This window comes from Lissotriton helveticus, chromosome 7, assembly GCF_964261635.1.
Source record: "Lissotriton helveticus chromosome 7, aLisHel1.1, whole genome shotgun sequence".
Classification (NCBI taxonomy): domain Eukaryota; kingdom Metazoa; phylum Chordata; class Amphibia; order Caudata; family Salamandridae; genus Lissotriton; species Lissotriton helveticus.
The window spans coordinates 1,645,900,021-1,645,925,714 of record NC_136068.1 but is presented as its reverse complement, the minus strand read 5'-3'; the positions used below and the strand labels follow the sequence as shown (position 1 = coordinate 1,645,925,714).

The 25,694-nt window shown below is 46.0% G+C and overlaps 1 protein-coding gene across 7 annotated transcripts in view; it reads left to right on the top strand.

The window, feature by feature from the left end:
* LOC144770635 (beta-1,4-galactosyltransferase 3-like) overlaps positions 1 to 25,694 on the top strand; it is a 182,243-nt gene that overhangs the window by 99,461 nt on the left and 57,088 nt on the right. For all 7 annotated transcript variants that reach the window (XM_078655326.1, XM_078655325.1, XM_078655328.1 and 4 more), the window contains exon 6: positions 1,821 to 1,925. In XM_078655326.1, the coding sequence (XP_078511452.1) occupies positions 1,821 to 1,925 (105 nt within the window). The remainder of the gene's footprint in view (positions 1 to 1,820; positions 1,926 to 25,694) is intronic.

Below are 25,694 nucleotides of genomic sequence, written 5' to 3'. Positions count from 1 at the left end.
GAATTAACTCTCCTGTCGCTGATCGCCCTCGCTGATGTCTCAAACACAGTTCAGGGTGAGCACCGACTATTCCGCTATAAAATGGGGTGCCGGGGCCTTAGGTTTCATAGCATTCAGGGGAGCTCCGGAGTCCGCCGCTGTTCACATCGGCGACTAAGCCATGCCCCCTCGTATTTGCTCCACCTCATAAAGGCAATGCTATCTCTAAAATCTGTTATTGCGAGATGGATTGTTAAAGGCATTCAAATAGGCATTCCACTCGCAAAATAGGGGCTTCTGTGTCCTTTTTAGGTAACATCCCGCTAGCTGACATATGTAAAGCAGTTACATGGGCTTCACCACACACATTTACCAAACACTATTGTGTAGATGTGTTAGCATGACAACAGGCTAATGTAGGCCAAGCAGTATTTAAAACACTATTCCAAACAAATGCAACATTTACAGGTTAGCCACCGCTTTGGGAGTTCTCCATCTGAATCTTATATTTAATATGTATGAATACATTACAAAATTATTTTTAAAGTTTTTTTTCTACTTGCCCAATTAATCTCCTCCAGCTGGAACATATAACCTCTAGGTCACAATATTATTCCAGTCCTCTTTCAAAAGACCATGGTTTTACTTTGACAAATGTGTTAGAACCCATTCTTTCCAATGCCTTGCAGGCTTGGTTTTCACAGTCAAGGCATGGGTGCCCATTTTGTTTTTGGCCTATTTGTGTTGGTGTATTAACTGACTTGCTGTCCCCCTCTATCCCTCTTGGATCTGAAGATGGCGCCCCCTTCCCAGGGCTCGATGCTTGGCAGGGCATGGATTTAGAAAGGTGCCTGCCCCTCTTCCAACCTATGGCGGCCATCTTGGAATGGGCACTCACTACCTATACTCCCACACTCACTTATAGTGGCCATCTTCTTGTGGGTCACTCAATCACCATATATGACCACTCCGGGCCCGGCTATATATTCCCCAATGCCACTTATTATGCAGTGGTTTTCTCATCCCATTTGTTGGTTCTTGAACTGCCTGCCGTGCCTGCTTCCCAAGTGGTAATTCCACTCTATAGGCTGCCTTTTTTCATCATGGTCCTACCCATTCCCTTGACTGCTGAGACCTAGCCATTTTGACTGATGCCCGGTAGAGCTACCTTGCGAGCTAAAGGGGAGATGGGCTATGGATTCCCTCCTTGACCATCACCTACCCAGCCGGTCTTTGGGCAAACCCTCCAGCATCTCTCCTGACCTTGTCTCATCCCTACCCCTCTCCGCTCTCACCTGCCCTTGCCCTTAGCCCCTACCCTGTTTATCTGTTAACGTTTCCTAGTCAATTGAGACCTAGCTATTTTGACTGATGCCCTATGGAGCTACCTTGTTTAGCTAAAGGGAAGACGGGCTGTGGATTCACCTACCCGTCACCTACCCAGTCGGTCTTTAGACAGACTTCCTTTCATCTCTCCTGTCGTCTCTGCCCTCATCCTCCCTCTTCACACTTCCCCTTCCCCCTTCCACTATTTGTCTCTCCTTCTCTCCTCTCTCAATGTATTGCTAATTTTTTGACATAATGTGTAATTATCATTTTCTGTTACTCTGATACCTTCGGGTCTAGCCAGCGCTATATAAATCTCTTTAAATAAATAAAATAAAATAAGGATGCAAAATGTGCATATTTAGTGAAGAATGGAGCACATTAATCATTAAGCCATGTGGGAATACTTGAATTCTCTCATGGAGTCTTTATAATGGGTTCTCAATATTTTTAATAGCTTATTAACAGTTAAATATTTAGTAAGTTCATAAACTTTGCTTTTTCTTGCTCTTTAGGGTTGCTCTTGGAGGTATGTTGATTTCTCGACCATCAGTTCTTCATGGCCGCTACAAAATGATTAAACATGGACATGACAAAGGCAATGAGCAAAATCCTAAGAGGTACCTGCAATTAGTCTTTTCTAGTGATAGTCTGTTTTTTTATATCTTGGTTGCACTGTAACTATTCTTTAGATGTTTAACTGACGTTTGCATGCATCTCGGAATACAGTTAAATTCTGATAGCAGTCTAAATGTCTTCATTCTGATCAATAATTTTAAGTGCGGATTCCTTACCTTTTCAATATTCCCCAGGCATCAGACTAGATCTAGAAAATCCTGCATGCTGCTCTGGGCCTAGATTGTTCTGCTCCAAAATGTATGAACGGAGACAGGTATAAGTGCCACCCATGTACAAGGATGTCGGTTCCTTTCTTTCCCCACAGATCCAGAGCTACAGCTAGTCTCTTCACAAGATTATTTCCTAACAAATGTATCTTCAAATACCAGTGTGCAAAGGAAATGTCAACCACCCTACTATAGCGTTTAAACCTTGTAGGGGCTGTTGCGAACAAATGTCTGTGACAGATTCCCATTAAGTTTTCCTTTGGGTCTTGAGTTCAGAACATGGCTCAAAGGCCTGCAGTGACTGCACCTTGATGTATCTGAAGGCTGTCTGGGACTGGGAAGCAAAGCTCTGTTGCCAAACATTGCAATGCCCCACGCAATGTCTGGTCAAATTTGAAAGAAATGTCCCATTCCTGTTCCCAAAGCAGGTCATCCTTGTGGTCGAAGTCTTTGCCCAAGTCAAAGGAAAAGCTGTAGTCCAAGCCAGACTCTGCCCCTTTTCACTGCTCTCCAACTCCTGAGAAGGCCAGACAGCCTCAAAGTGCATCCCAGTCTTTCTCCCGAAACTGCTCCCCTTTTGAACTAATTCCTACCTTCTATCGAGGACACCCAAATTTCCATGGCTATCGGCGAGGCTTAAGCAAACCAAAGAATTCTGTGACGCCATGTTGCTGTTCTGTGGCACACTACCGACTCTCTCTGGCAAACTTGGCCCCCCCAAGTAACCGCAAGTAAGTACCTCCACTTGGGACCTGTGGTCTGGACACTTCACTGGGCTGGTTTCTTCACCTGTCCCTTTCACGAATGAAAGGGCCTCATTTGCAATAGTAATGTGAAAGGTGGCGGAGGTATTGAACCTCCAGTTGCCCACCATGAAAATGAAAACTAACATCCTAACTGAGATGCCTCTGCCAAGACAAACTTGTACCGAATCCTTTCTGCCATTTAATAAAGCCCTCACAGACCCTATTCATGGGCTCTGGCTGACAGGCAGATATATCCAGCTTTCCTAGTGCAGCATCCGCCTTCAGTAAGCCTGGTGGTACAGGCATCCACAAGCTGAATAAACTTCAATGCCTTCCTTACCACTCCACCAGTTAGAGAATCTAATCGCATTAAAACATTTGGAAAGTGCATGCTATTTTCCACTAGTTTGGTATTATGCTACGTTAACGCTGATGCCTGCTGAATATACCTGTGCCCTTTTGGTCTCCGTCGCTCAGGTCTTACCTACAATGACAGAAGATCTACTTTCCATCCTTACACAAGCCATTCAAGCAAGATGACCGTCATGGTGTGGTTCTGTGACCTCGCCATGTTAGGACTCTGAGGTTTGTTTTTCAAACCATCAGCTCAACCCTGGGTAACTGTGGCTCGTGGCTGCACAACCTACACAAAGTACCAATTGTAAAGCATTTAAACAACACCAAAATAATTGAAGAGTAAATCGACAAGACTCCAAAGAATTCAAACACCAAATTATAAAAATAGACTGTATTTTTATATATTTTTAGATCCTACAATGAAAAAGATCCACCATCAGGGTTCGGGAGATGTAGAATTTACAAGGTATAGTAAATCAAAGCATTTCACTCAGCAGTGTACAAACATTGGCAAATTCAATCAATTTGACACTTGAAAACTTTCTCTACAAAAAGTTTAGGCTATCTCTTGTGCGTGCAAAAGGGCAGTCCTTCTTCCAGTCCAGACGAGATCTGAGTTTGGGGTGCCCTACTTATGCTCAGGAAAGGCCCTCCGGACAGGATGGTGTTGGTAGCCAATGGGATACCAGGCTCCCTCCCACCTGATAACCACTTCCTGCGAATTGTGGAATCTAGGCATCCAAGGATGCACCATTATGTCTACATCCAATATGCAGGACACCTCTCATGGCGTGTGGAGCGCCCTAACCCAACTCAGTGGGCCTACAGGCACCTGAAAAAGAGGGTTTGCAAGTGTTTTCCCCTCTCCTGTCTCTAGTGCCAATCTGTCTGGCTAAAAAGTGGAGCAGCCCTTCTCCGAAATGTTACCCATTTGCCCTTCAAAGGCAGCTTGTCCTTTGAAGCTCGTCTTTTGGACCAACACCCGTGTGGCTTCCTGCAGGAGGAGGCTGACCCCTTCTTCCTGAGCATTCCCCTATTCTATCCGTTCCTGAGAGTAGTTAGGACGTCTTTCCAGGAGGGCAGAACAGGTATGGGCACCGGGGACTAAAGGCAACAAAGTGGAAACTTTGCTAAAGTTGTTCACTGCTGTTTATTACATACATTTCAACCTGGAAATCAAGTCTGGCTTAATGTAACGTGTGGTTTGATACCTTGGATGGCCAACTTTGGTTGCACCATCCCAGAGCTGGCACAGCTTGAGGGGTCAGCTTGTAAATCTGTGCTCAATTGGGCGACCAAGTCTTTCTACAGTAAAAACGAAAGTTGCCCATCTTTGCTATCAGAACTTGTAAAATTGCATGTTCTACCTGTGAGCTATCTTACACCCTGCCGTAGAGCTCATTAGACCAGCCTTAGGGAAGATATGTAGATATACCCGGGCGAAGTCTGGCTTTGCCATTACTTTAAATGGCAAAGTCGTGTCAGTAGTTCTTACTGTTTCAGCCTGCAGTGGTGGGCTAGGCTTTTGTTTTACTCTTGTCACACCCAGGGTAGCGCAACTACTGCTGCAGGCCCTGGGGTGACCTTCTAACTTACATGCCCTGGGTATCCTCTACTAGAGGCTTATAGGCAAGTTAACTCAGCTAGTTTGACATACCAGTTTAAGGATAAGGGCACAGACACTAAAGCTTGGCTAGCAGACCCAAGTCAAACCTAGCAGCATCAGTCTTAAAACCTCGGGGTTAACTATACAAAAAGAGGCATTCTCTTACCAAGCGCATCAAATATAGTATCTGCAAAGTGCTCCTTGGGCCGGACTGCCTCACGCTAGCTCTTAGGTCCCCTCAGTGACTATGGTAGGGGTTTTTCCATACCCCCAACAACATACAAAGCAGGCCCAGCAGACTCAGCAGCCTTTAATGGCCAAGGCTGCAGAGCCCACAGGCAACCGGGGACACAGGCATCCCAAATCACCACTCTTTCTACTCCCACAGGTGCAAAACCTTTTTGGTGCTCCTTTAGAGGCAGACAGCTACCATGTAGGAGGCAAGGTACGATATTTTCTGTCAAGCAATCATTTTGGAAAAGTTGGTCCTGCAAATTGTTTAGCAGGGCTAATCTCTTCCTTTTCTTGTCACCCCTACAAAGCTTCCACCACCCTCATCTATGCAGCTTGCGATACCAAATGCAGGCACCTTTGGCCAAAGAAGCCATAGAGAGGTTGCCGGCATCAGAAGTAGGTACTGGCTGCTACTCCAGCTACGTTGTGGTGCCTGAGAAAGATGAGGGCATCTTTCTTGTCTTGGATCTTCTCCCTCACAAATCATTCACACATAAGAACAAATTCAAGATCCCCCTCCTGGCACTGGTCTTGTCTGCTCTTGATCTTACCAATGGACCTACAGAACACTTATGTTCGAGGCATATGAGCTGCAGATTGGACACTATGCATATATTGCCACCTAGTGTTGGGCCCGGATGTTTGCAGTTTGTTTTGTAGAAAAGTCTTTGTAAGTCACGGAATAGGTGACTCCTCCTTTGGATGATACTGCGCATGGTCATCGGCTCCATCCCCAGATTGTTTTTTTCCGCCACCGGGCTCGGGTGTGTTTCCAGCGATCCGTGTTGAAACCGAATTCCTTTGGCGCGCAATCCTCACCAACTTTCAGAAAATAAGTGTCGACCGCTTCTCCACTCGACGCTACTCTTCAACGTTGAATACCTCGATTCCCGGTCGTCGTCGACTGCCTTCGGGCCTAGCTAGGCCTCGACTCCAGCTCATGGAAAGGACTCCCTTCAAAAAGTGTCCTCAATGTGGGTCGAAGTTTCCCCACACCGACCTCCACGGGGTGTGTAGCCTCTGCCTTTGTCCGGAGCACGAGGCAAAGGACTGCTCAGCTTGTGCCTCTTTCCACTCCAAAAAGACTATCCGGGACCGAAGAGCGAGAAGAACAATGTCTCGATTTTCAACTTCCATTCAGGACGACATCTTTGAGGAAGGCGTCGACGTCCCAGAACAACAAGACGTCGACAGCGGTTCCAACAGGAAGAAGATTCGGATGTCGAGGACATCACTCCAGCGCAACGGGTCGTAAGTAAGACCGTCGACTCCGACCCTTCCTCGACACCCCTAAAGAAGGCCCAGGTCACACCCTCGCCCTCGGGCTCGGGTGCACACCGACACTCCGCTTCTACTGCCCCACCTTCGGGCCCGGCAAAGAAGCCAATTAAGCCTTCGTGTGACTCGGGCTCGAGTCAGCCTTCGCATGGTGCCGCGCCAACTTACCGGCACCAAAAAAGACATAGACGCTGGCTATGCCGACGCCCAAACCATCGGCACCGAAACCCAGGTCGGAACCAAGTAAACCTTCGGATTCCAAAAAACAACGGAACCGAAAGAAACCACCGGATCCGAAGAAACCACCGGATCCGAAGAAACCACCGGATCCGAAGAAACCACCGGATCCGAAGAAACCACCGGATCCGAAGAAACCACCGGATCCGAAGAAACCACCGGATCCGAAGAAACCACCGGATCCGAAGAAACCACCGGATCCGAAGAAACCACCGGAACTGAAGAAACCACCGGAACTGAAGAAACCACCGGAACTGAAGAAACCACCGGAACTGAAGAAACCACCGGAACTGAAGAAACCACCGGAACTGAAGAAACCACCGGAACTGAAGAAACCACCGGAACTGAAGAAACCACCGGAACTGAAGAAACCACCGGAACCGAAGAAACCACCGGAACCGAGAAAACATTCGGAGCCGAGAGACTCCTGCCTCCCCGATAAAGGACATAGTCAAAAAACAAAAGCAAGCAGCTTCGGTGTCAAAACATTCTCCAGCACCTACAGATCGGCCTCCGGCAGAAGACTTATATTATCCAGACCCTGCTCAAAAGACTCTGGCTAAAGACCCAATCACTGGACAGTTTATTTTGGCCTCGAAAAAGGACATGGCTACCTCGGCTTTAAGACCGCCTACCCCTTCTCCTCCACCTATGCCATCACTACAAACTCCCATACCACAGCATTCCCCGGCATCCTCTCATAGGGATGATAGTTCTGATGATATGGGGGGTAACATGCCTGATCCATAGACACCTGCAGGATCACCCGACCCATGGAATGATTACACCACTCCAGATGTCCCAAATGTCCCTCCGGATGACTTGTACCCCTCACGTCCTTCCCCACCGGAAGATACCATAGGGTTTAACGAATTGATACATAGGGCTGCATAATATCACGGGGTAGACTTGCACACAGACCCTGTAGACGAGGACTTCCTGATGGATACCTTTGATAACGCACAAAGGTCTACATCCACCTTACCAATGCTCAAAGGAGTAATTAAACATGCTTCTGAAGTCTTCAAAGATCCAGTCAGAACTAGAATCATTAATCCTCGTATAGAGAAGAAATATAAAGCCGCCCCTTCAGATCCAACATACATTAAGGGACCAGTACCACTAGACTCGCCTGTAGTTTCCAACGCACGCAAAAGAGCAAACTCGCAAACATCAGGTGATGCTGCTACACCAGATAAAGAGTCCAAGTTATTAGACGCATCAGGAAAGAGAACTGCGTCTCAAGCAGGAAACATGTAGCGTATCGCCAACACACAGGCATTGCTAGCTAGATATGTTAGAGCACATTATGACGAATTCGAGTCAATAATGACACACCTCCCTGATAAGTACAGGGATAGGGCACACAAACTCATCCAAGAGGGTAAAAACATTACAAATACCTCCATCAGGTGTGCCCTCGACTCAGCAGATACTGCGTCTAGAGCAGTCAACACCAGCGTCTTACTACGCAGACACGCCTGGCTACGTAAATCAGGATTCAAACCTGAGGTACAAACTGCCATTCTTAATCAACCTTTTGATGAGCAACACCTATTTGGACCCAATGTGGATGTATCTCTTGAAAAAATGAAAAAAGATACAGACACCGCCAAACCTATGGGAGCCCTGCAGTCGCAGGCTCCCAGACATTTATTTAGTCGCTCATCCTATAGAAGTACCACCAGAGGATACTCCTCAGACACAGCCTCAGCCTCATACAAAGCCCCTACACAATCCACTTATGGCAAGGGCTACCAAAGGGGTGGATACAGGGGTAACCACAACAAGGGCAGAGGTAAAAAATACCAATTCCCGCTCTGCCTCTACCCCTGCCCAATGACTCCCTTCCTCTTCCCCCGCCCCACTCCACTCCTGTCGGGGGAAGATTCCAACAATACCTGCCAGCCTGGGAAAACATCACATCAGACAGGTGGGTGTTACAAATTATTCAATCAGGTTATTGTCTGGAACTAAAATCTACCCCCCCCAAACATACCACTCAGGCAGCGCCCAATCACACAGGAACGTTTAACATTGCTCAGACAAGAGGTAATATCCCTCCTGCAGAAAAATGCAATAGAGATAGTTCCAGAGCACCACAAAAAAAGGAGTATACTCACTGTATTTCCTGATACCAAAAAAGGACGGATCACTAAGACCCATGTCTAGACCTCAGACCTCTAAACGTTTACATTCAGTCGGACATTTCCATATGGTCACACTTCAACAGGTCTTTCCACTACTGGTGCTGAACGACTTCCTTGCCACTTTAGATCTCAAGGACGCCAACTTCCATATTCCCATCCACGCGGTGCACAAGAAATATCTCAGATTCGTGCTAGACGGGCAGCACTACCAGTTCAAAGTGCTCCTATTCGGAGTCACAACAGCGCCAAGGGTGTTTGCCAAATGCCTAGCAGTAGTAGCAGCACACTTAAGAAGACAGCACATACATGTCTTCCCATATCTGGACGACTGGCTCATAAAAGCCAGCTCATACAGCCAGTGTGTACAACACACCCACGCTACCATTCAGCTGCTTCACAACTTGGGATTCACAATAAATCACACCAAGACGCATCTATAATCCTCACACATGCAACAGTATCTCGGCGCTACAATAAACACCCAACTAACACTAGCGTATCCCTCTCCAGCAAGGATAACAAATGTACAAACTCTTCTAACTAAATTCAAGCCGCAACACTCACTACCAGCTCGAGTGTTAATGCATCTCATAGGAATGATGGCATCTTGCATATTCGTAGTTCCTCATGCAAGATTGCAAATGCGTCCACTGCAAGAGTGCCTAGCACAACAATGGAACCAGGCTCAAGGTCAACTAACAGACCTAGTGTTGGTAGATGGTCGGACTCATCGTTCTCTGCAATGGTGGAACACCAAAAACCTTTCCAAAGGGCGACCGTTTCTAGAGCCAGCTGGGGAGCCCACCTTCTGCATCACACCATGCAAGGCAGGTTGACACTGCAACAAAAGCTATTGCACATCAACCACCCAGAGTTACTGGCTGTGTTTCTAGCCCTAAAAGCTTTTCAAACTCAAGTGTCAGGCAAATCTGTCTTAGTCCGCACAGACAATATGACCGCTATGTATTACATAAACAAACAAGGAGGGACACACTCTCTGCAGCTCTCTGTTAGCACAGCAGATATGGAGATGGGCTATACCACTAAACATCTTCCTAATAGCCCAACACGTCCCAGGAGTACAAAACACCATGGCAGATCTACTAAGTCGACAAACTCGGCAAATCCACGAATGGGAACTTCATCCACAAGTTCTTCATCCGTTCTTTCAAATGTGGGGACAACCTCACATGGACCTCTTTGCCACCCACGAAAATGCAAAATGCCCAAACTTTGCCGCCAGATACCCAAACCCATTGTCCAAAGGCAATACGATATGGATGAATTGGTCAGAACTATTTGCGTACGCTTTTCCTCCTCTCCCACTACTTCTGTTAGTGGTTCGCAAACTGCAACAACCTTCCCTGGCGCTCATTCTAGTCGCTCCAACTTGGGCCAGACAACCCTGGTACACCACACTGTTGCAGATGTCTGTGGTACCACACCAAAAACTAAACCGATCTCCACCCCTATTAACACAGAACCATGGAGAGATCAGATACCCGGAACAAGCTCAGCTCAACGTAGCGATCTGGCTCCTGAGGTCATAGAGTCTGGTTACCTCAACCTTCCCCCAGAATGTATGAACGTTATTAAAGAAGCTAGACGTCCCACCAATAGAGCGTTCTACGCTGCTAAGTGGAAAAGGTTTGTCATACACTGTCAAAACAACCAAATTAATCCTTTAGATGTGTCTATTCAACACATCATTGGATATTTATTGCACCTTCAAAAGTGTAACTTAGCCTACACGTCTATCAGGTTACACCTTGCAGCCATTGCAGCATATTTGCAAAATAGACAACATCTATCTCTTTTTAGAGTGCCAGCTATTAAAGCTTTTATGGAAGGACTCAAAAGAATAATTCCTCCCAGAACTCCACCTGCACCAGTGTGGAATCTAAATGTGGTTCTCACAAGATTAATGGGACCTCCCTTCGAACCATTACATGAATGCGAATTGCAATTTCGAACCTGGAAAGTAGCTTTCCTAGTAGCCATCGCATCTCTCAGTAGGGTTAGTGAACTGCAAGCATTTACCATTCAGGAACCCTTTCTGCAAATGCATCATAACAAAGTGGTTCTTCCGACTAATCCAAAATTCCTTCCAGAAGTCATTTCCCCTTTTCATCTAAATCAATCTGTTGAGCTGCCAGTATTTTTCTCTCAGCCTAAAACTGTCGCAGAAAGAGCTCTGCACACTTTAGATGTCAAGAGAGCATTACTGTACTACATTGAAAGGACACAAACTTTTCGTAAAACAAAACTTTTGTGTCTTTCCACCGTCACATAAAGGTAATCCCATTTTAAATATAAGGGATCGCAAGGTGGATTGTTAAATGTATACAAATATGTTATCAAAAAGCCAAACATTAACAATCCCACCAAAAGCCCATTCTACCAGGAAAATAGGGGCTTCAATGGCATTCTTAGGAAATATCCCCCTAGATGACATATGCAAAGCAGCCACATGGACTACACCGCACACTTTCACAAAGCACTATTGTGTTGATGTGCAAACTAAACAGCAAGCCACGGTGGGCCAGGCTGTACTGAAAACTCTGTTTCAAACAACTGCAACAGACACTGGTGGTCGCCGCTAGGTGTGGGAACTGCTATATAATCTATGCATAGTGTGCAATCTGCAGCTCATATGCCTCGAACGGAAAATGCTACTTACCAGTATGTATCTGTTCTTGGCATGTAGAGCTGCAGAGTTGCCCACGCCTACCTGGCCTCTTTCTGTTCCAGTATTATCTCAATTAGATACATATTGCATATCACATGGACATCACTATCTCTTATACAGCTCCGTCACTTCCCTAATGGCAAAAAACAATCTGGGGATGGAGCCTATGACCATGCGCACCTATCCCGTGACTTCCAAAGACTTTTCTACAAAACAAACTGCAAACATCCGGGCCCAACACTAGGTGGCAATCTATGCATAGTGTGCAACTCTGCAGCTCTACATGCCAAGAACAGATGCATACTGGTAAGTAGCATTTTCCTTTCACTACTTTGTCCTGCAGGTCCACAGGTGCTATCTGTGTTTCACGGTGGGGCAGGAGCACTTTAATTTCACTGTGTTCCCTTTTGACATCCCCAGTGTCCCACAGATGATTACAAAAGTAATGATGGTGGTTTCATTATATCATAGAAACAAAGAATAGTGGTGGGTCAAAACAACAAGAAATGCCTGACTATGCAACCGTCAAAATTATATATTTTTCAACTATGTCCCTGACCTAACTTAACTCAAGTCAAGATGGTACTTCATTCATGTTTGAAGAAAATACCCATCAGTATTCGACCTGTACCGCCCTTTTCATCATGTGGGTTCCTTCATACCACGAAGGAAGGTGGTCTTCTGAGGTTCGGCGTTCCACTCTTCCCCTAACTTGATGATTGTCTGCTGAAGACGGCAGTTGTCGCCCACCTCCAGACTACATTGAACCTTTTAACATTGCTGGGGTTCACTATCAGCTTGCTTTGCTCACACCTGACTCCATATGCTCCCTTTCATCCAAGCTATTCTGAACACTGTGGAGTACTGCGCCTTCCACCCTGTGCATAGAGTCCAGGGCATTCAGGCTATGATACTGTAGTTTCAGCCTCCGGCCTAGATCTCAGTGCAGATGTTATTGAGGCTGTTGGGACTTATTACCTTCTGCGTCCTTTTGGTGAAGCATGCCAGGTTGCATGTGTGGACTCTGCATTGTGATCTGAAGTTCCAGTGGGCTCAACATCAGGGAGGCCTCTCCAATTGCATCCAGATTTCGGAGGAGCATTAAAAAGATCTGCAATTGTGGCTACTGTCCAGCGATGGGGTCAACAGCATACCCCTTTCCTTACATTACCGAGAGCGGACAGTGGTCTAGTTTAGGAATTACCATTATGGATGCCTCAACATCATGGGTAGTAGTGCTCTGTCACTGGCAAAGACGTTTTAAAAAAGACCAGACCGGAGAGGGCCGAGTGTCGGGCTGAAGGTTTTATAAAAGAAAAAGAGTGCACTAGTTTGGTCCTGGGGATAAAGCAACCTCATCTGGAGAGATTGGGCTCTCAAGGTACTCTGAGTACTCTGGGTCTCATTATGGCAGTGGGATCCGGTCGAGGGAGCTCTACACCATATCATAAGGCAAGTCCTGGGCTTCATACAATTTCTCTTAAAACCTCCTAAAGTCTGCTATTTGTGTGTCCTTTGTTGCCTCCTCCCCCTAGGTATGTGTCTTTAAACGTTTGAACTCTAAGCCTGTGGGCCAGGATTTCCCTGTTTTTTCCCCTCCCATAGTATCTGTTGTAGACTAATCAGGAAGTAAGCTGCCTTATCCAGGTTGAGCTTTTGTAGTTGAGACCTGACAATAGCTTGATGCCAGACCCAAGGGGTTTGTCAATCAGTTCCAGTTAGAGTATGCCTTCTCCAGGTCTTGCCTCTGTTCTCGCCTGATTCTTTTGTCATTCCGAGATATGGCAACTAATTCGCCCCTCACCACTGCCTTTATTGCCTCCCACAGGGTGGATTGGAAAACTGAACTTAAGTTTTCATGTAGCGATCAAGGACTTGTCTGTATGGCTGTGTAGTGTGTGGTGTCAGAAGTACGCTGACTTGAAGTTGGTAAAGACGTTTATGGATAAGAGTATCCCCAAGAGTAAAGGAGTTTCTGACAGGCGCATGGTCTGATGGAGAGATTGCCCCAATATCTGAAGATGAGTTTTTTTGTTAATCAGGGAGGTAGGTTCCTAGGAAAACAAATCTATGCATGTACAAGTTTTGTATGAGGCGAACAAGAAGTGTAGTCTTTTTGTGTTGGGTGAGATGACCTTCGCAGATCCTCTAGACCATTATCTTGCTGCCACTCCAGACCTTGTTTAGTGAGAGCACCTGTTTGGCCCTAGTGCTGCCCTGATGTATCTAGGCCGTTGTCCTGAAGCCCGTTGAAATCTCCACTGAGGAGAATGCCGTAGTCTGGGGTTTTGAAGAACTTTATTGCCTCTTTAGAAAATGGTCTTTACTGATGTCTGCATAGATTTTTGCTAGGGTGAAGGATTCAGTTACTTCAGTATTGGAACTTTCATAGATTCCCATAGCTTCTAGCATTCCCAGTCGTCGGAATGGGAGTCTCAGTAAATAAAAACTAACATAGCAGTAGGTACAAAAGAGAAAGAAAAGGCCTAGTCCTCATCTCTTTTTGTAGCCTATCCACCTCTTTTTGTAAAAGACACCAAACTAATGCAACAATCAATCGGATCAGCCTCACTCCTTAGAACCTACCCGAGAGCCGCAGAGCCTCAAATTTTCTACCGCATGTTGTGCTAGGGAGTCTCCACTGGGCTCTGCTCAGATTTCTGTACAACTTCTGTGTTTCATCTGATTCCTACAGTTTTCTCTTCAGGATGTCGGACAAGGAGAAGAAGGCTTTGTTTAAAGCTTTTGCCACCTGTTCAAAGAAGAGGCTTTATACGGAGAACAAGCATAAAGATTGTATTTATTGCTTGTACCCTGATTACAAGGCCACTGACTGCAAGATCTGTAGGACCTTCTCTTCAAAGACCTTGAGAGACCGCGTGGGACGTTTACTTACCTGGCTACAAACGTTAGTCACGAAAGAAGCCAATATCCAATGACCGTGATGATGCCTCCTCTGCGACATCTTCGAGGAGATCTCAAAAAAGGGGTAGGTCGACTCCTTCTACTTCGGCTGACACCCCTGCTAAGGCCTTGCAAAAGACCTCTGATTTGGTCTGACAGGCGCAGCCCCATCAAATGTCCTCATCGAGGTGTAAAGGCGAGGGAAGGACTGGTTTCTGAGGTACTTTCTATTCAGAAGGCGAGCCATGGGCCTTCTATGTCTCCTCCACCCTCTGAGAAGCCAAAACTGTTCAAAAAACCAGCTTCAGTACCTCCTGAGGGAAAATCTGATAGATTAGACAACGACGACATCAGGTATGGCGTCAAAGATTCAATTGACATTGATTTCAGCTCCGTCTACGGGCTCGTTGACGAGAGCTTCGTCGTCTTCAGTGCCTTCGTCGTCGACAACTTCATCGATGCTACAATCTGAGGTGCCAGTTACAATGTCGTCGACGAGGATGACTATGATCGTGTTGACTATGTCGACGCCAACATCTACAGTGGTACTGACGATGAGCTCATCGACGGTTCCGTCGACAATCATTCCTCCGACGACGACTTCGTCAACGATGTTATTGACGATACAAAAAGTGCAAAATTCAATAAATAGACGCCAGATTACCCCGGAGATGACACCTTTTGGATGAGGAATTTTTAGACGAGGATGGGGGTGCTTATGGGGATGCATACAGCCCATCCCAATTGCGGGTAAAATACCAGGACTCATACTCAGAGGACCATTATATGGACCAGCAGCAATACCTGCCACAAACAAAATCTCAAGAACAGTTGCAGCAGGGCATGATAGCCATGCCGTCTTTACTTATTAATGATCTACAATACATGTTGTTGGATTACAGGAGAAGATTTCCATCACAAGCCTCTGTCCAACAGACAATGCAGGTACCTCCACCTCCACCTCAACAAAAAGAGGTGGATACAAACTATTCTTTTGACATGGTAGTTCCTCAACTTCCGCAAGCTCCGGACCCGGACCCAACAGATCGTCACCAGAATGTTGTCACAGTGCATGATGACTCATCAGATGATGGCCAGAGCATAGAAAAAAATCCCAGATCCAGATAGGGAATGGGATGACTACGTTTTTCCGGATACCGCTTAACCATCACCGGATCCGGTGGATTCTCCTTTAGCGGACATTGGAGACTTCCACAATTTAATGGAAAGGGCTTCCAAACGGTTTGATCGTCCCATATCAACAGTACAGTTGGAATGTTTTATTTATGATTTTAAAGAGCCTGACAGAAAGTCTGTCTGTTCTATTCCGATTGTGGAACATGTATGGAGTGAGGGGATAAAGGTGATGCAGTCTACAGCTACCTTCATCCCTGTTTTTCCTCGGCTGGAGAAAAAATACAAGGCTCCAGAGGATAGTCCCGCTTTCCTGGTTGGCCAACCAAAGCCGGACTCTGTGATCTCTCAAGCAGCCCAGAAGAAGTCCAATAATCCGTCGGCCTCCCTTACCGCACCACCGGATAAGGAGGGTAGGCGATTAGATAATGTGGGAAAGAGGTTCTCCTGGTCAGGTCTGCTAATGCCTTAGCAATTTTGGGACGATATGATCGCCAAATGTGGTGCGACTTATCTCCATATTTGGACCAGCTGCCAGAGGGATCAAAGGCGGACGCAAAGAAGATCCTGGAGGAAGGAGAGCATTCTTCTTCAGAAATTATAGATTGCGCATTTGACATTGCTACCACTGCTTTCCGCTCTTTGGCGGGGGCTGCTGTCCTTAGATGACAAGGTTGGCGTGGGGTCACCTGGTTTCGCCCGGAAGTTCAAAATAAGATCCTAGATCTGCCATTTGATGGAGAAATGCTTTTTGGAAAGCATGTGGACGACACACTACAGGATGTAAAGGACACGGAAACTGCGAAGTCCCTTGGGACTTTGCAATACCGCAAAGTACCTTTCCGTGGAGCAAGAGGGAGAGGATTTTCTTCATACAGGGGTGGATACCAGGAGCAGCGCTATTCCTCCTATTCGCAGCAATCGCAGTCTTACAAACCCCAGTATTCTCAGAGACAGGGCCAATCTCATTTCTCTCGACAACCTTCAAGAGGACGACAAGGGCGCCAGGTGAGAGATTCCTCGAAGCACCAATAGCGGCTTCCCGGCTCAGTCTACTGTTCCTTCACCCCCTGTAACACCAGTGGGGGGCAGGATATCACAACACCTCCACAGCGGGGATATCATAACATCAGATTGGTAGGTCCTCAATATCATCCGGTTTGGCCACACACTAGAGTTTCAACACCTTTTCACCCACCAGGGCCCCTCACACCACTGAATCCAAACATCTACACCTTCTACGTCTAGAAGCTCACCAACTGCTTTTCAAAGGAGTGATAGAACAGGTTCCTCCGTCCCAATGAGGCAAAGGATTCTATTCCCGGTTCTTCCTCGTTCGCAAGACAGTAGAAAAATGGCACCCAATCTTAGACCTGAGGGAGCTCAACACCTATCTCATAAAACAATCGTTTTGGATGGTATCCCTTCAGGACATTTTATGGCTTCTCAATCCAGGCGATTACATGGCCACTCTGGATCTCGAGAACGCATATTTCCATTTTCCTATCCACCCGGCCCACAGGAGGTTTCTACGCTTTACAGTGGCCAAGAGCCACTTTCAATTCAAGGTCCTGCCTTTTCGGACTCAGATCCGCGCCGCGGATATTCACGAAGGTATTGGCCCCAGTTGCAGCGTTTCTCAGAAAACAATCGCTAGAAGTTTTCCCTTACCTAGACGATTGGTTGATAAAAGCATCGCCTTCTCAAGCAACTACAAGAGCAGTCGAAAGTTGCATTCAACTTTTCAATCATCTGGGACTTCAATTCAACAAGGACAAATCAGTCATCTGTCCTTCCAGGTTGGCCAAGTTTTTGATGGCCATTCTGGATACAACTTGTTGCAAGGCTTTTTCATCAGAAGAAAGACCGAAAAGACTGATTTCCTCCGCCCGTTGATTACAAATAAGATGGTCTCTGTCTGTTCGCCTATGCATATCTCTTCTAGGATCAATCTCATCTTGCATTTCCTTAATTCCGCAATGCAGGCTTCGTATGCGCCCGCTCTAGGAGCCACTTGACATGCAGTGGTGACAAGCGGAAGGCTCGTTCGACAAGATAATCATCACTCCTCTTATGAAAGAGGCGGCCAGTTGGTGGATGATCAAGGACTATCTCAAAGGGTCTCACTTTCACAGTTACTCCATCTCCTTTGATACTTACCATGGACACCTCTCTAGTAGGCTGGGGGGCGGTCTTGCAAGACCTTCAAGTGAGCGGCCACTGTAGGCCGTAACCACGCATTCTCCACATCAACCTTCTGGAGCTCAAGGTGATTCGTCTGGCGTTACAGGCTTTCCTTCCATGACTACGGAATTCCACCATCCTGGTCCGTACGGACAACACAACGGCCACGCACTATGTGAACAAACAGGGCGGAACGAGGCCTCCGCTACTCTCCAAAGAGGCACAAAAGATTTGGGAGTGGGTGATTCATCACCAAGGTGGAACATCTTCTGGGTACCCTCAACATGACAGCAGATACATTGAGTCGTCTGAAGCTGGTCTGTCACGAATGGGAATTGGACCAGGGCACTCTCAAGGAGGTTTTAAATCGTTGGGGCACTCCATCCATAGACCTGTTTAAAACCCCAGAGAACAGGTAATGCCACTTTTACGCAAGCAGGGAACACCATCAAGGGCCGTTGGGGAATGCACTTTCGATGGCCTAGTTAGGCGCATTTGTTTACGCCTTTCCTCCAATACCCCTATTTCCAAGACTGCTCAAGAAGCTCAAAGCAGAACCCTGCACAATAATTCTAGTAGCACTGGCGTGGCCGTGCCAGTTTTGGTTCAAAGAGCTTCTCCTGCTCTTCCAAGATCATCCAATTCATCTGCGGCCAACTTCCTCTCTATTGACTATGTCCCAGGGACATGTGGTACATTTGGATCCGAGCTCACTATACTTGACAGCGTGGCTCCTGAGCACCGAAAGTTTCAAAACTTAGATCTCCCTCAAGAATGTAAAGAGGTGCTAGCTCAGGCCCGTGCACCAAGTACGAATAAGTCCTATTGTTCGAAATGGAAACGTTTCTGCTTGTGGTACCGCGGAGAGGGCATTCATCCTTTCTCTTCTGCTCCTCATCAGATCTAACCTTACATTTTGTCTCTGGCCAAGTCTGGTCTCGCCCATTCTTCTATCAAAGTACACCTGGGCGCTATCTCTAGATTCAGACAGACTTCTTCTGGTCCTTCCCTCTGGTCGGCAAGAATTGTCCATTAATTTTTAAATGGACTCTTTAGGGTTTTCCCTCCGGTTAGACCTCTGCCTCCCATGTGGTAACTAAATTTGGTTCTTTCTCAGCTCATGAGACCTCCATTTGAGCCTATTCATAGAGCGGATCTTATGTTTCTTTCATGGAAAATGGCCCTCCTTCTCGCTTTAACATCAGCCAGGAGGGTTGGGGAACTTCAAGCTCTCACTATTAAATATCCATTCTTACAGTTTAAGAAAGACACTTCTTCTGAGGACAAATCCGAAATTCATTCCGAAGGCCCCTTCGGATTTTCATTTGAATGAGCCGATCATTTTTCCCTCGACCTACAGCTCCAGCGGAGAGGTCTCTTCATTCCTTGGATTTCCAAAGATGTTTAAAATTCTATCTCCAGCGCACCATGGACTTCAGGAAATCTACTCAAGTCTTTGTCGCTTTTAGTGCACCTCGCAAAGGTTTTGAGTTGCAGGTTGGATTGCCAGCGCGATCCACTACTGCCATCAAGCGGCTGGTAAGCCCCTAGAAAAACGAGTCAGGGCGCACTCCACAAGATCATTTTCATCGTCTGCTGCTCTTTTTGCTGGAGTACCGATCAAGGACATTTGCAGGGCGGCTACTTGGAGCAGTGCCCATACCTTCACGAAGCATTACTGCTTGGACTCTTCCACATGGAGTGAGGCAGCAGTGGGGCAGGTAGTCCTGAGGAACCTCTTCCAGTGAGCAGTGAGCTTTCCCTTCTAACCCTCCTTCCTGTTATTGGTATTGCACATTTTGTATTTAGTGTTGTTTTCTGACTAATGTTTGAATATCTGCTTATTACTTGTGAGAATATAGATACAAAGTTATTCCCGTATTTATTTCACAAAATGTGCATTGTTGCTAACTACTCTGACACAAGCTATGGAAATCTATGAAAATTCCAATACTGGAGTAAGAAAACAAGTTACTTACCTGTAACTTTGGTTCTCCAATATTGGTAACTTTCATAGATTCCCATGTGCCCACCCTTCTCCCCTGGGAAAGCTCAGCCTTCAGCATATTTGGTTATATTGTTACACAAAGGCTACGAAAATCTGAGGCTCTCTCAGTAAGGTTCTATGGGGTGAGGCTGATCTGATTGGTTGTTGCATTAGTTTCATCTCTTTTGCAAAAGGAGGTGGATATGCTACAAAATTAGATGAGGCCTAGGCCTTTTCTTTCTCTTTTGTACATACTGCTGTGTTATTTTTTAATTACCGAGACTCCCATTCCGACGACGGGGAATGATACAAGCTATGGGAATCTAGGAAAGTTACCAATACTGGAGAACCAAAGTTACAGGTAAGTAACTTGTTTTCTTCCTACCCTTATTTCTTAGACAAGCAACCTTTCCTTGATTTACAGAATCTTGTCACCCAGTTCCACTTTTAAAGAGACTGGACAGGAGAATTCTGACTCCTCCTTTCCTATTTGGACTTGAAGATGGGTATTATCAGGGGAACCAGAGAGAGCTTAGATGTTTACAATCTCTTGGCATCGGTGGGTCTCCTGCAGTAGATACATTTTGCAGTCCAGGTTTTCGAATATTAGTAAGACAGCTATGCTCTTTGCTGCATTGTTGAAGCCTCATGCACTAAACTATTTTAAAAGTGGGGGTCATGAGTACTATAAAATAGTGCCTGGGTATGTCCATACTATGTGACCCACGACACTTGTATCAAGCCCCGCCCCTCCCTTCTAAAGAATGCCTTGTGGTGCTTCATGTGTTTAATTCCCTCAAACAAGTTAGCCAAACAATTAAACCATAAACTAACAAACCGTGGTCCAAAGTCTTTTGCGTAGTCTAATGTTCATCCTTGATAAACCACCCGGACCTGATGGGAGTGCGAGAACATCAGCTGTGAAATGGTTACGTATGAGCCACCTCCTCCTGTGCCACCCATAATTACATACAAGAATCTAGGCCCTTACAATGGTAGGATTTATGTAGTTTACCCTATTTCAGTCTTGGGAGGTGGCGAGGATTTAATTGGGCTGCAGGGTTCATGCAGGGAGGCCTGTAATGCCTGCCTTTCTTGAGTTCTGATTGAGAGGTCATATTCCAGGCAATCTTGTTTTCTGCCAATTCTCCCACTGCTTCGCTCTTGCGGGCGGAACTCCAGTTTAAGGTGTCCACGTTGTCCAGATCTACTCTTCCTAGCAGTCGTTTTGCTTTCGGAGAGGGCTCCGATCTGCAAAATTCGGCTGATGATCTGGAAGGGGTAGCCCAAGCCATATTTTATGCTTTTTTCTTGGGGAAAGTCTCTGGCTGGTTAAAATTCCCTTTGTTTCCTCAAAGTGAAGGTTGATAGATCTTAATATAGGGACACTTTCTCTCCAAGGTACATTTCTCTAGCTACCTCAAGAATCCTTCCCTTTTGCATGCAGTCATGGAGCTCAGGATGTTGGAAGGTTTCTTATTTGCACTCCTAGGGAGCACGTTCTCTGGACCATGTCTAGTGTGAAATTTTCAGGGATGACGTCTGAAACAAGTGATGAAGCGTTTTTGTACAAAGGCCCTGCTGCCATCTCCTTGGTTGGTTGTGTGAACCCCACCCATCTGCACGTTTTGTCTTCGGGAGGGGTTTTCCAAATCTTCCATGTGTAGATGAAGTTTGGTATACTCTCTCTGAGCGTCAATATTTCATGGCCCAGCATTTCTTGAACTTATAGAGAGAGTCCTGTGTCTTCCGAGTTGCCATTCTATTCTGAATGTCCATGAGGTGTTGCCAGACATCTTTGTTACTTGAAGTGGTTGGTTTTCAGTGTTGGCAGGTCAGACCTGATGGAGTTGCACAGCGATTCCATGAACTCTCTGGTTGGGGACATGGTGGTCTTCGTGTGAACCCAAGCTTGTGTTGTCCTTGGAAATTGAGTCGGGCTTGGTTTGTACTGTTGTAGTCCATGCACTCGGACATTCAATTGTTTTTCATGTTTGGACTTGGCCATAGTGAGAACAAGCATGCTGCAGTAAAGAGTACAATGGGCCTGGAGCCTGTATTGTAACTGCTACGGCGATCCCTCACCACATGCTCAGGGCAAGGCTTATTGAGGCTTGTATGATCAGGTGGGCAAATGAGTCTGTTTAGGGCGTCTTAGGATGCTCAAAGCTAAAGAAGTCAAGGCTTGTTAAAGTGGCCCTGTTTGTGCAGAAGTCCTCAAAATGGCACAGTGTAGGACCGGAGAACGTGCCGTCTGGTGCTAAACACCATGGGCACTATCAGTGAAGTCACATTACTTTCAGAACTTGTTGTATTCTTAGGGCGCAGGTTTGCTTCACCTCTGATTGGTCAGTAGGCTTGAGGGCCCTAAACGGAAGGCTCAAAGGTGGCACCTGGAGAGGCACCTCTGATAAAATGTGCCCCGGTGCTGAGTGAGTTATCAATGCCGCTAGGTCCCCTGCCCCAGAGTAGGGGAGCACTCTTGATTTGAGTACCCCTGGACTCACTGTGCTGTTGTAGCTGCCTTGCCTTCTGGGTGGCATCTTATTCTGGTGTTGATCGGAACTGTCCTGCCATTGTGTTTCAACAGTCTGCTCAGACATCTGAGAGAGCCATTCCAGGCTGCAGTCCTGTATTAAACACGAGACACTATCAAAAGGGAAAGCCGCTTCAGGGTTCCTGACCTGCCGCTATCTCTCATGGTAACCAAATAGTGCGGCATGGGTAGCCCCACAGCTTCAGTGGGCGGCACTACAGGATAATGTAGGTGTCTGGCGGGATCCCCTTGTCACGGCTCACCAGCAATAAAAATGCTCAGCGCGGACCACATTAGGTAACGGCACATCGCTATGCTACGAGGCCATGTTCGTCCAGCGTCAGATTATGTTGTGCGACGTGCTCCATTCTGGGCAGTGTGGATGGTAGGTGCAGGTCCAAAAGTCCAAGCCCCTAACCTCCCTATGGGCATAGCTGGCTCTTTCAGTACTGTGCATGAGCAGCAAGGAATAACAGCCTGTCACTTTGTTTCCAGGCTGCCTTATGATGTGCGGCCTGCTGCGATGACCACTACAATTTCGGCAGGACAGGTTGTCCCGAGATTTGTGAGGCTGGAGTCCGGGCTGATGGGGAACTGCTTGAGGTCCTGAAATTCGAGCCGGCGGAGCCACTCCGACAGACTCGTTCTTCGATTTTTCAAAGAGTGTAATTATCTATAATTAATGTGCAAATGCACAGTAATGAATATTATTTGTCACTGCATGTTATATAAATGTATATTATCAGTTATTAATTGGTAGAAGCTCGACTTTTTTATAAGCTTACCTGCTAAATCACTTTAAAGAAAGAAGCATAGGAATATTTGGTGTCGTTTTATATACCCCACCCCAGTGTCTAAATAGTGGGGGGTTCCTCTGTGTATTTTCTTTGTGTTTCACACATGCTAGTTTCAGAAACTTTACGGTGGGATAGGACTGTCCTCTTTCACAGTGTTCAGTTGTGTTCCCTCAGCCCTCAATATCCAAATGCTAATCATGTGTGGGTGCATGTGTGCGCAAACACCTAGACCTGTCTCTTGAAAAGAGAGAGGTCCTGTGCCTGGAAGGGTGCTCAAATTGTACATTCATTTATTTGACAATGGGCAATTGTCCATGTCATGGGTTAGCATGCAGAGCGGTGGTGGCGGTGTACTCTGTGTTTAGTGAATCAGTAGTTGTGACCAGACCTTTTATCAGGGTCAAGGGAGTGAAGGCCTGCTTAGTCAACCCATGTAAAGTTGTGCACTTACATGCTAACCCAGGTCCCAGCGTTCACATCCCAGTGCGTATTTGCTTGTATGCATTTATATGGCCCGCATAGTGCATACTTTGTGTGTATGAGTCAACCAGAGTAATGGAGGCCCATAGGGTCCATAATTTAAGCCTCTAACCCAGTGGTTCCCAAACTTTTTTGACCCGTGGCTCCCTTGACCTAATTGGCAGTTGGCCGTGACTCCCCACCATTTCTTTTTTTTGCGGGTGGGGGAGGATGTAAGCCCGACCTCGGGAGTACTTCCTGTTGTTTTCCTTAAATTAATTGGGATGCAATGAGGGTATAATAATCATATTTGTAAAAAAATAAGATAAGTTGTTTAATAAAAACTCGTTAAGTATGAAACGTACAAGATTAATACGCAAATATGTTTCCATGCAACTTTTTTCAACCACACAATAGTTCAAAAACTTTTGTATAATAAAATCTTTTCAATGAACAGGTAAAACAGAGTCCGAAATTTACCTTAAAAATCCTAGTGAGATGGGTGCTCTTATTTTTCCAACTTTGATTTATTTTATTTATTTATTTATTTGAAACGTTTTATATAGCGCTGGCTAGACCCGGAGGTATCAGACAATATAAGATAATTAGCACGTAGGCCAGACTAATGACCAACAAAAGCTTGATTGCTATGTCAAACTGTCAGTGTAAGCATTATCGCAGATTAGTACCCCATGGTTTTTGGTGTCACTTCTTACTTACATGCAATAGTTTAGGTGCCAGTTTTCCACCAATGGCAATCTAGGTTGGAAGACTTGTGTATAGTGCAAAACACCTACATAGTGTGTCTTTACACCTTCAAAACTGCCATAATTTGCTAATATGGGCACGCTTTTTAGCAATCCGATTCGCTAAAGGGGGTCGTATATATTTTGGTTCCTGTGCCTATTTTCTCTCAGTCCGATCCTGAAGACGGCCATGCTGCTATGTTTAATGTAATTTTTGAACAGTAATTGAATACCTTACAGGTTTATATGGTGGCATGTTTTTTTTACACTTTAATTCTTTTAGTTTATGTTCCAAGTGCTTATGTTTGTGTGTCTGTTTATTGCAGGTGGGTACATGGATGAATACATGAGTGGGTCATTGGGTGGATGAATAAGAGTGCAGAGATAAGTGACAGTGTTTGTAGGTTGACTTATTGAGTGTCTAAATTCATCAGTGACTGAAGAGGCATTTCAGTCTTAATCTATGCCTATTGGAATTGCCAGTTCTTGGCTCTTAATGTCTCTTTCCTCCCTTTTCTTCTGTATCCTTTCTCCATTTTGCATTGCACTTTCTTTTGCTGCTCCTTCCTTACTCTTCTGTCTTTTCTCGCGTTCATCTGTTTATTCTTCTGCTTTTTATGTCTCTTGCTCGCTCTTATCTTTATCTCTCTTTCCCTGCTTTCATTTTCAACTGCTCCGTTTCATCCTCTGGCTCTTGCTCACACCCTCGTACTTCTTTCTTTTGCCAAATGTCACCTTGTTCTTTCAGCTATGACGCCTCTGTTTTCCTTTTTCATTTTGACTCACTACCACTTGTAGATCTTGTGTTCTCCTTATCCATTTCTGTTCTTACCCTACCATCACCTCCCTCCGCCTAATTTGTGTTCTCTTATACCTCTCTCACTCCGAATATGCTCCCACCCATTCACCCTTCCATATTTCCATTCATCATCCCTTCCTTGCATTTGTTCAGCACCAGGCATCTATCTGATGGCGGCCAATCTATCGATCTAATCTCTTTCTCACTCCACTGTGCTCTTTTGTTTTTCTGTCTTTCCCTCCCATGCTCGTGTTCTCGTCCTCTCTGTTAGTATATCTCCCTGCCTACATTTCACTCTGACGCTCTGATACCTTACAGTTCCCAAATTCATCCTCGGAAACACTCTGTTTTCTCCCAGTAACCAGACTCCCGTAAAGTGGTCGCAAGATATATCAGTTTCAACTAAGAAAGCGAAAAGCTCACAGGAGCCTGTGAGGGGAAATAGAGCGTCCGTCTGACGCCTGCTCTGCGGCTGCGGTAACCGGAGGTCCGACCTATGGACAATTGACTTCCTGCATTTTAAACACTAAGTCTATTTACCTTCTTAGTCCGACCATTTCCCCACTGTGGTCGCGACGCTCCTGGCTCATCATTATGGCGCACCGGTGTGCCGCGGCGCACAGTTTGGGAACCACGGCTCTAACCTGTTAATGTCAACAAGTTGGATACAAGGCTTTTTCACAGATGGTGTATTCCTGAAG